The 12,149-nt window shown below is 37.2% G+C and overlaps 1 protein-coding gene across 2 annotated transcripts in view; it reads right to left on the bottom strand.

Moving 5' to 3' along the window:
* TFB1M (transcription factor B1, mitochondrial) overlaps positions 1-12,149 on the bottom strand; it is a 58,831-nt gene that overhangs the window by 44,363 nt on the left and 2,319 nt on the right. For both annotated transcript variants that reach the window (XR_003427958.1, XM_027082882.1), the window contains exon 2: positions 11,427-11,578. Coding sequence is in view for 1 of the 2 variants with exons in the window: in XM_027082882.1 (XP_026938683.1) it covers positions 11,427-11,578 (152 nt within the window). In the remaining variant the exon portion in view is untranslated. The remainder of the gene's footprint in view (positions 1-11,426; positions 11,579-12,149) is intronic.

Raw genomic sequence — 12,149 nt, 5'->3', positions numbered from 1 at the left:
TGGACCTTCTTCTCTAGCTCAATTAAAGCTAACTAATTTTCCTAACTCTCCTCTTCACTAACTGAGGCAACTGAGGAAGGACGAAAGCACCACCACAGAAGCCAGAGAGGAGACATGGACCAGGGCACCCAGTTGTAGATCACTTACACCTTTGGGGCAACAATGTGCCTTGCACATGCTTCTTTAGAGCACTGTGTATTACAATTATGTATATTTAAGTTTCTTTTCCCTGCAACAACATAGGTCCCTTAAGGGCACCTGTTTCTTATCTACCTTAATATCCCCTGCAGCTGCAACAGTACATAGTAGTGCTTCATTATATTTGATAAGTGAATGAATAAGTGAATGCTCAAATGGCATTCAGTTTTCTGTGAAGCTGGAATACTCCTCTCCTAGCCTGTGAGATTTGGGGCTCCCAAAATTTGTAGGGTCCAGAAACTTGCAAAGATTTATTTCACTGATAAATCAATTAGAAGTTGAGAAATGCATAGCTGAAATGCATATACTAATTAGAGGCTAAACATTTTAAGTCTGGGAATCATCTGCTTTGATACATTTAGCCATGGTAGTTCAGCAAAAATAATTGCGCACCTCTGATATTAAGGTACTCAGGGATTATTTTAAGTTACCATGATTTGCTAAAACTTAATCTGATGAGTTCCAGACAATTAATCTTAGAAAATATAATAACCTCAATATACCATAAAAATAAAAAAGGAGATAGCTCTCTATGGGACAGGTTCTTACTGTATAAAAACTGTGTATTTAATGATAGCATTTACCATCAATGAAGAACTTAAAATTTTTTTCTATAATTATGCTTCACATAATTAAAACAAATAAGCATACCAAAAACGAAGAGGCAGAACTAAAAGCTTATGTTTCACATGTCAATATACAGAAAGTAATGAAGTTATCAGTAATTAAGATTAAAACAATGTAAATTTTGCTTTTTGGCATTAATTTACATGCTCTGATAACTCAACCAAGTTTGAAATGTTAATTTTTTCCACCTTGACACACACAGCTGCATGCCAGAAACCTGATATAATACACATTCACCTTCCTTTTCTAAGTTTAAAGTTGCTTTTTTTTTTTTGGATTCCCCTTCAGGCTTAAGTGTCAGTCAGTGAAACAGCAAGTCGTCCTGTTCTTTAAAAGGTCTACCTTTTCCAGGACCACTCTGTAGCTTAATCTTCCCCTTTCCCACTCCCCACTGCAGAAGGAATGAATGCTGGTGTTCAGTTTTATGGCAAGGCCCTGAAACAATTATGGAGGCCAAAAAAAAGAAAATGCTATACAAACTGAAACAACAGTATGATTACAGACAGCAGCCATTTCAACACCTGATGATATTCAGCAATGACACAGAAAGACCTTCTAACTAACCACTAATAGAGGAAAATGTTTTCATTGTCATAATGATGTTTGGGGAATGACGAAGGGGTGGGAAAGATCACTATTACAACCCTTCAAGAATAACACTTCGAAACATTGGAGGTGTTGCCTCATGATGTGCTCAAAGGCACAGCTGACTATGAATGCACACACTTGATTACAGCCAAATGGGTATTTATACAGACACTCAAATTATTCTATCATTTTTATTTTAGTTTCCAATCCTATATTCTTCCAAAATGAGGCATGAGTAAGCTTTGAGTAAAAAATATTCATTAAATAAGGCTGTAAAAGAAGAAAGAAAGCCAAACCATGACAGGAGAAACATGCATGTAAATCGTGAGAGCTTTACATCGTGACAATCCTGGAGATGTTAGATCTCACAGCTGACATACTGAATTATATCATTTTCACTCAGTATTGGAGGTAATTATACCCAGTTTCCAAGAGATCATGTGTTTTTCTGGTATTAAGTTTTGTAAAGGGTACAAGGAACAAACAGAGAATGCCTTTAATAAAAGTGAGAAAACAAAATGCAAAAGTATTCTTCACATGGTCACCGAAAAATCTCTCTCCTCTAACAAGTCAAGGTCTTAGTGAATGCTTTCTGTGGGGGGCAAGCAGCTATGGTCTAACTAGATAGTTTGCTGGTGATCTAATTTGATGAGGAAAGAACTTATACCCAATTATAAGGTACTTATGCCCAATTACCAATTCCTTGAGAAAAACTGTATCAAATAGCCATTTTCTCATGGTGAGGGGCTTCTCATGGTGAGGGGCTTCTCATGCCACCTTCTCATGGTGAGTGGCTCATGGCAGCCAACACTGTACAGTGGGCTAAAGATTAATTACCCAGCCCAGTGATATTACCTTCCTTCTAACTTGCCACAAAGTAGGAACCCAAACACTGTTGAAATAAGGGCTGGACAAAACTGTTAGGCAAACTATATGATAATGAATCTACAGTATGAAACACAATAGGTGAAAAAAAGTTTTTTTTATTATATAGAACACAGAGAAAAGACTAATGCTATTATTCAAAAGGAATTTAAGATAATGTTACAAATGACTTTTCTAAGGGTGAAGATTACAGCATGATTTCAAAAAGTCAGCCTGCTTTGCTTTTTAAACAGGACCAGAACATGTACAGTAGAAACTCACTCACTCAGACTCATCAAGGAATTAGATGTTTGATTTAATAAATTTTCTATTCAACCAATGTAACTCCTTTAGGTGTTAACATTTCTTAAACAGAAACATACAGGTGGAAATCTTTCTAAACTGTATTGCACAATTCTCTTCCTAACCCACGAACAATGCACCCAATGTCACCCTTTTCTTGATGACTTGGGTCACTGTTGCCTGGAGAGCAAAGGCCTCAATGGTTATGATCCCTTAGTGCTGTGCTTTTTTTCAGTTTTATATTTGCTTTTTATAGCTTTTCTGCCACAGTAATAATTGTTACTTCTTGCTCTTGTCAGTGGGTCTGCTTCTAGCATTGGTCTCTGTACTTACGACTTACAGTGGACTAGGAAATCACTTTGGCTGTAAGTCACCTTTTGCTAATTGGTTGAGTGCTGTCTATGTTATGATTAACTATGGTTATAGCTATATCAAGTAACTTACATGTGTAAAGTATGTAATTATCATAACAGAAAGTCCTCCTTATTTAAAATTTGCTAGCAATGAAAGAATTTCAAAATTCTACTACCTCTGATTAAAAACAGCTCCTTTTGTCAGGATGACTAGATTACTTTATATGTCCCTTTACAAGACGACAGGGAAGGAGAATAATTATAATAGCAACCGTTTATTGACTACTGGCAATAGGCCTGGCTCTTTACATAAATTTCTATCTATCCTTGTAATAACCACAAAAGATAACTATCATTCCCATGCTGCAGATGAGAACGCTGAAGCTACAAAAGGTTCAAAGGCAAGCTCAGGGTCACAAAGCTAGTGAGTGACATATATGATATTTGAACATCAGCCTATTTGATTCTCAATGCCATGAACTCTCTACTTTGCCTATCAAGAAATAATCACTCTATTTACCTACTATAAAATCCCAGAGGTAATACTAACAATAATCAATGCCTTACTATCTCCAAAATTCCATGAAATAAACACATAACTTAACGGTTAGGAAGACTCCTAGAGCTTCTTACTCTGGTCGAGATGAAATATAGGAGACCAGATACATTCTTTTGCCTTAAATGAGAAACGGACAAAATAGTTGAGGCAATAATATTCAGACACTGGACAACAGGAAGTGCAGGAAAACCTGCAGATCCAAGAAGCTCTCACTGCCCCACGCGCAAGAAACATGAAGAAAATGACACCGAGGCATATCATGATGAAAATGCTCAAAACCAGTGATAAAGAAAAAAATCTTAAAAACAGCCAGAGAAAAAAGCCAGAAGCAAAGATAAGAATGACAGCAGGGCTTCCCTGGTGGCCCAGTGGTTGAGAGTCCGCCTGCCGATGCAGGGGACACGGCCCGGGAGGATCCCACATGCCACGGAGCGGCTGGGCCCGTGAGCCATGGCCGCTGAGCCTGCGGGTCCGGAGCCTGTGCTCCGCAACGGGAGAGGCCACAACAGTGAGAGGCCCGCGTACCACAAAAAAAAAAAAAAAAAATCTTGAGATGGGGAAATAAGCCTAAATTATCCAAGTGGGCCCAATGTAATCACAAAGGTGATGAGAGGCAGGATTAGAGGCAATAGTAGAGATGTAGAAGTGAGAGGTACATGAGCTAATGATGGCAGGTGGCCTCTAGAAGCTGAAAAAGGCAAGGAAACATTCTCCCCTGAAGCCTCCAGCAGAATACAGCCCTGCTGACCTTGCTTTTAGACTTCTGACACCCAGAACTGTAAGATAAAAATTTGTCATTTTAAGCTACTGAATTTGTGGTAATTTGTTACAGCAGCAATAGAAAACTAATACATAAGGCAGAGATGGCCTGGGTGGGTGGGAAAAATGCAAGATCCACTACACACTTGCCTCTGAGAAACACACTTAAAATATAAAAACAGAAATAGGTAAAAAGGGTGGAAAAGATATACCATTCTAACACTAATCAAAAGAAAGACGGAATGGCTATATTAATACCAGACAATGTAGATTTCAGAGGAAAGAATATCACCAGGGATCAGGAAGTTCATTTCAAAATGATAAAGAAGCCAACCCATAACAAAGATATAACAATCCTAAATGTTTATGCACCTAAAAACGGTGTTTAAAACTAGGTGAAACAAAAACTGATAGGACTGCAAGGAGAGACAGACAAATCTGCAATTAGAGTACAAGATTTCAATACCTTTCTCTCAATAAATGATTGAACAAGTAGACAGAAAATCACTAAGGAGATAGAAGACGTGAGTAATGCCAACTGACCTAATTGAAATTTATGCTGCATCCAACAACAGCAGAACGCATATTCTTTTCAAGAAACGTTTACCAAGACAGATCATATTCCACATGCCATGAACAAGTCTGAATTAATAAAAAATGATTCAACTCATGCAAAGTATGTTCTCTGATTACAATGGAATTAAACTAGAATAACAGAAAGAGGTCTGAAAAGCCCCCAAATTTGCAAACTAAATGATACACTTCTAAATAATCCACAAGTCAAATAAGAAACTATAAGGGAAATTTGAGCTGAAGTCTTTCTTTAATATCTCAAAAAATATTAAGAAAAAGGAAATTAGAAAGTATTCTGAATGCAATGAAAATGAAAACAACATATCAAAATTTGTGAGATTCTCCTAAAGGTGTACTGAGAGGGAAATTTATTGTACTAACACCTATAAGAAAATAAGAAAGGCTTCAAATCAATGACTTGTTTCCACCTTAAACTATAGAAAGAACAAATTAAACCCAAAGCAAGAGGAACAAAAATTTCAGAGCAGAAATCTATGAAATAAGAAAATAGAGAAAAATCAGTGATTCCAGAGCTGTTTTTGTTTAAGATCAATAAAGTTGACTACTCTGTAGCCAGACTGAGCAGTAAAGAGAGATATGCTAATTACCAACATCAGGAATGAGAGAGGTGACATCATTACAGATTCTACAGATGGTTTATTTACCATTAGAAAAATCAATATAATTTGCTATGTTAATTAAAAAAGAAAACCATACGATCATCTCAAAAACTCAGAAAAAGTATTCTTGCAAATCCAATATCCATTCATTATTTAAAACAAACAAAAAACTTCTCAGCAAACTAGGAACAGAAGGGACCTTCTTCAGCCAGAAAAAGGAGATCCAGGAAAAACCTACAACTAACATCATACTCAATGGTTAAGAGTCTGAATGCTTTTTCCCTAAGACCCGAGAAAGACAAGGATGTTCACTCCGACCACTTCTGTTAAACACTGTACTGTAGGTGTTAGTGCAAGATGAAGAAAAACAGTGACAAATAGATTGGAATGGAGGAGGTGAAACTGTCTTTATTTGCAGATTAAATATTAATATATGCAGACAATACTAAGGAAATCTATAAAACAGCTACTAATAAGTGAGTATAGCAAGGTTGTAGGAATACAAAGTCAATATCTAAAAAAAAAAATGGTATTTCTACATAGTAACAACAAACAACTTTGAGTTAAAATTAAAAACCAATACCATGTACAACAGTATCAAAGAATATGAAATAGTTAAGGGTAAATCTAAGAAAAGGTGTGCAAGACTTGTCTACTGAGAACAATAAAACACGGCCATGAGAAATTAGAGAAAACCTAATAAATGGGGCAACATGTCACGTTCATGCATCAGAAGACGATACTATTAAGATGCCAGTTCTCCCTAAAGTGATCTACAGTTTTAATCCAATCGCAATCACATGAGGCTTTTTTTTTTCAAAGTGGAAATTGCCAATATGATTTTAAAACTATTTGGAAATGCAAAGGATCTAGAATAGCAAAGACTATTTTGAAAAAGAAGAACAAGGTTGGAAGACTTACATGACCTGCTCTCAAGTCTTACTATAAAGCTACGGTAATCAACACAGATTGGTATTGGTGAAAAGACAGACCTATAGATCAATAAAGCAGAATTGGAAGTCCAGATATGGACCAGCACACATAAAGCTAATTGATTTTTGACAACAGTAACAAGGCAACTCGGTGAGGAAAAGACAATATTCTCAACAAATGGTGCAAAAAAAAATCTTTACCCTTACATCACAATATATACAAAAGTTAACTCAAAATGTGTCATAGGCCTACATGTGAAAGTTAAAACTATGAAACTTCTAGAAGACAGGAGAAATTCTTAGTTTGGGTTTTGGCTTTTTTTTTTTTTTTAATTTCTCAAAGTACTGTGACTCTGAAACATGCGTTAAATTTGAGTGCTAAAATTTCATGCACTTATAGGGGGTAAGGGGGAAGCAAATCATATTGACTCCATTTTGAGAATTTAGAGTTAGAATGATCTCGCGAAGATTAGTGTCTAAAGTTTCCTTACTGAAAATATTTTAGAGATACCTTCATAATTTTTCTGCTCATTGTAAGGAACTAACATTACCTAGTGATTCACAGGGATTTATTGTAATATTTTACTCCAAACTGTAGATTTGTAGATTTTCAAGGTTCATGTTCCTCTCATTGTGCAAAAAGAAGATCAAAGTGAGACTTCTGCCTTTCACTGTTATTTTTGTTTTGTCGTGGAATGTTTAGAACAAGAGGAGAGCAAGTTCTGGCAGAGTTTATAATTTAGCTCACCTAGAGCAAACCAACGAGGAGGCACTCTAACTACCAAATTAAGGTCTCTACTTAATCAACACTTGGAAAATTGGAGAGGGATTTTATTTTTCTCCTTCCCATTTACAATCATCCCTTGGTATCTGCAGGGGATTGGTTCTAGGACCTGCTGAGAATACCTAAATTCATGGATACTCAAGTCCCATAATCAGCCCTCTGTACCTGTTCAACCTCAGATTCAACTAACCTCGGATCGTGTAGTACTGCATGTATTTACTGAAAAAACAATTGTGTATAAGTGGACCACTGCAGTTCAAATCCATGTTGTTCTAGGGTCAACTGAACTTTGAAAACCACTGGATCTTATGTTGCTTATGATTCTAAGAATTTGTACATTATTCAGGAAATAAGCTTTCAACTCAATTAGCATTCAACTTTTAAAAAACTGAGATACAATTAACATATAACGTTACGTTAGTTTCCGGGGCACAACATAATGATTAGATATATGTGTACACTGTGAAACTATCACCACACACAAACTTTTCTTCTTGTGATGAGCACTTTTTTTTTTTTGATGAGCACTTTTAAGATTCATTCTCTTAGCAACTTTAACATATACAGTACAGTATTAACTGTAGTCAGCATGCTCTACATTACATCCCCAGGACTTATAACTGGAAGTTTGTACCTTTCGACTAACTTCACCCAGTTCACCCAAGCCCAACCCCCAGCCTCTGGCAGTCACCAATCTGTTCTCTCTATGAGTTCACTTTTGTTTTGTTGTTGTTGTTTTTTTAAGATTCCACATCCAGATAAAACATCCAAAAGAAAATGTAGGAGAAATTCTTAGTTTTGGCCAATTATTTTAAAACTAAGGTGTAAAAAGCATCAAATTAAAAAAAACATTGATAAACTTTACATGATAAAAACTAAGTTTTATGCATAATCACAAGAAAATGCAACCACAGTAAGAGAGAAAGAAACTCCACATGTCCAATACTAGTTTGATGAGTAGTCCCAATGTTTCCACAGCACTGGGGATTTTCTACTGCTCCAAAGGAATAACATTACTTTTCTCTTATACCTCTTTCCAGATTAGCAGTCTCATGAACAATCCTTAATTACCAAAAGTGCCCAAGGCATGGGGATGATAATTTAATTGATTACTTATATCAAAAATTGTATTGAGGGCTTCCCTGGTGGCGCAGTGGTTGAGAATCTGCCTGCTAATGCAGGGGACACGGGTTCGAGCCTTGGTGTGGGAGGATGCCACATGCCGCAGAGCAACTAGGCCCGTGAGCCACAACTACTGAGCCTGCGCGTCTGGAGCCTGTGCTCCGCAACAAGAGAGGCCATGATAGTGAGAGGCCCGCGCACCGCGATGAAGAGTGGCCCCCGCTTGCCACAACTAGAGAAAGCCCTCGCACAGAAACGAAGACCCAACACAGAAAAATAAATAAATTAATAAACTCATACCCCCAACATCTTCTTTAAAAAAAAAAAATGTATTGAGTGCCCACTAAGATAAGGCATTCATTTAATCCATAGCAATCCTATGAGCAAACCAAGGCACAGAGAGATAGTTACCTACCCAAAGTCATATAAATAGTAAACGGTACAGCCTGAAGTGAACACAAGCCATTTGATGCTAACAGTCTGTTCTTCGCTACAAACTCAGACTATAATGCTTCCACGTATTAGACATGTTTTCTTACATTACAACATGCTGATGGTGAAACCTATGTTATCACTATGTTCTTTCCCTTAGGCTGCCTCGTGATAATATTTTAAGAATTGAATTAAGCTACAAATGACATACTTTCAGCTAGCAGACATCTTATAAATTATTACAATTTCTTTAAAAAGTAATTCTATTAGCTTAGATATCACTAAAATGGAATCCTTAAAATAGATCACTCTCCTTCTGCCTTCACTGAGTTTTATGATTAATTTAGTACCTCTAAAAGAAAGTGGTTTTACATATTGAAACATTCTTTACAGGAAAAAGAAGTCTATTTCATATTTTAGTACCCAACATTTCTTTTTAACGTAAATTCCTTTCCTGCACATAAGACACTAAAAATTAATTTTGCCTCTTCTACAGAAACAAAAAAGAAGTCAAATACACATTTCTTGCACAGTAATTTACCTTGAAATCAACCTTCATGGTTAGGAAAAAAAAGCACAAAACGCTTTTGATAATCAATGCTACACAATTATTCACTTTCACCATTAAATAACACATTTAATCAGCTAATTAGATAGATCCCTACAAAGACAGAGAGACATTTATTTATCTCCCACGTGAGACACTACTGAACACCTGCTATGTGCCAGGCACTCTTACATGTCAGGGAACAAACCAAACAAAACTCTCTACCCTCATGGCGCTTACATTCCACGGGGTGAGACTGACAACAAAGAAGAACATAGTGTGTCAGACGATAATAAATCTCATGAGACAAATAAGACAAGGCAGAGGTTAGGAATGCAGGGACTTGCGTAAGTGGTGGGGGTGGGCAGGGGAGAAGAGTACAGTTGTGTTTTAGTCTGCCTTCAAAGATCTTTAGTTGAGATCAGAGAGGAGAATATATAAATTAAGCCGGCGATGAGAAATGTGATTCACCTCCCTGCCTAATGAGAAAGAATTACACATAAGAGAGGGTGAGATTTAGGGTTAAGATGTCCCTTTAAGGGGAAAAAGGTCAGATGAGTCTTCTTCTCTATGCCCACAAAAGGGTTAGATAAATAAACCTGCAGGGAATTACATAGTGTTATTCAGTTGCTTTTTATCACCTTATGCTCTCACCAAAAATAACAATATCATCACTTCCACCTCCCACCGATACACCGCTCTTTCCTCAAATAAAGTTATAAATCTGAAACCAACTCTATCAATAAAGGCTGGCAAAATTAGATGAAACTAAATACATAATTGTTTAAAGCATAAAAACTAGAAATAGCAAAATAATGAGAAAAAATCACTAGGTTTTTAAAAAAATTCAGAGGCATGAACACAAAGCCCTAGATTTTCAAACAAATCTTTTCTAACTGTTCCGGCGGAAATTAAACATTTATCCATCAATACATACAAAAGTATCAGAACGTCCTAATTTTAAACCAATATGTCCTCTTGTATGAAAGTAACAATGTAGATAATTTTATTATTCTGCTGGACTCGCCTAATAAATTGCTACTCATATGAACTAAAGGCTAAGGGCTCTTTTAAAGTTTCAGAATTGCAGAGGAATCAAACAAAGACTCTTTTAAGTGCATTAAGTGCCCCCCAGGAAAAATTCCCTTTACAAGATCCCTGATATAATCTGTTTCACTGTTTGCCACTGTTTCAAAAATATAAGTCCCTCCTCATTTTAAGTTCACATCTGCCTCCCTCAGTTACCTGTTTTAGTTCCCTTCTAGAGAAAACAAAAACAAGCTGATCCTCCCCCACCACAACCTCTCATAGGCAGCTGTCAATCCCCTCACTCAAAGCTTCTCTTCTCCTGTTGAAACACACCCAATTCCTTCAAGTATTTCCCATATGACATCACCTACTGTTTTAGATGCATGTATCATTTCATTTAAACCTCATCGTAAGTCTACATGTACAACGGTACAACTTAATTTCTTCACTTAAAAAATCCTTACACAGGGCTTCCCTGGTGGTGCAGTGGTTGAGAGTCCGCCTGCCGATGCAGGGGACACGGGTTCGTGCCCCGGTCCGGGAAGATCGCACATGCCGCGGAGCGGCTGGGCCTGCGAGCCACGGCCGCTGAGCCTGCGCGTCCGGAGCCTGTGCTCCGCAACGGGAGAAGCCACAACGGTGAGAGGCCCGCGTACCGCAAAAAAAAAAAAAAAAAAAAATCCTTACACAAATGCCTAAGCTTAACAATTAGTCTCTCTCAATGAGGCATATGTCTTCAGCTTTTGCTTGTAGACATGATTTTCTGAATTTAAATGAGGTTCTCAGAAGTCAGTATTGGCATTACTTAGTTTTACTTATTTTTGAAAAAATGGGCCATGACATGCACAGCTATTGGTAGATTAAAAAAAGGTCACACAAGGCAATTAGTTTGTTTAGTATCAATGCATAAAGCAGGTTTATTCAAGCTGTGGCCAACAGTTCATGTGGGCATGCTGGCTAGAAATGCAGATTCCTATAGCACTGCAGACTATGGAATCAATCTCTGGAACGAAGCCTGGAGAGCTGCACTTTGAGGAGCAAACTACAGAATCCTTGGATACCCTGGGGTTTAAGAAGTGTTGTTTGAAGATTTATGTTGAGTTTTTGCCTCCTAAAAAAGACACCAAGTATCTCACCTGTAATCCAGGAATAAATCGACCATCCTTTTCAACCACCAGAAGTTCAGCAACACCGGCATTGAGAATGGATCTTGTGATTCCCCCAGGCCCAGGGCCCACTTCATAAACATAAGCATTTGTCAGACTGCCAGCTTTCCTTACAATTTTATCTAGAGAAAAGAAAGTTTCAGTCGATTAGCTTGGCAAATTTCAACATATGGAATTTAAAAAGAAAAATAATCTACACAAATTCTTATCAGCAATTACTCAATCAACTAATCTTTTATATATAATATATAGAATATTTATCCCATTATTTAACGCTGAACCTAAACCAACATATAGTGGCCATTCAATATTCTACCATATAACTGGTGAATTGTACCAAACCCTTAATAAAAATAAGATTACCATAACAAATTTCCTTAACGTAAATTTAGCCGACATGGTCTTTTCTACCCATTCCTCTGCCAAACCAATCAATTCCTAGGAAGAACTGCCTGGAAAAGCAAGCACCACTTCTCTAGTTGTTGCACGCTGAATATCTGAATAAGCAAGATGAGTTTCGCACTCAGAATTTCCAGTGCTGCAAGTTAAAACTCCAGAAGCGGAAAGGGCCGGCAGCCTCTACTTTTACTAGCAGGCATCTAGCTGGTGGTCAGTATGGCAATGGCAGCAAGTTCCTAGCTGAGAGGACTTGCAGAAACTTGGATTCTCGGTTATTTTCAGGAAAAAGTGACA

This window comes from Aethalodelphis obliquidens, unplaced genomic scaffold, assembly GCF_003676395.1.
Source record: "Aethalodelphis obliquidens isolate GAN/ISIS:26980383/991018 unplaced genomic scaffold, ASM367639v1 scaffold3, whole genome shotgun sequence".
Classification (NCBI taxonomy): Eukaryota; Metazoa; Chordata; class Mammalia; order Artiodactyla; family Delphinidae; genus Aethalodelphis; species Aethalodelphis obliquidens.
Note: the sequence above shows the minus strand (reverse complement) of the source record. Positions and strands in the feature narration are given on the sequence as shown.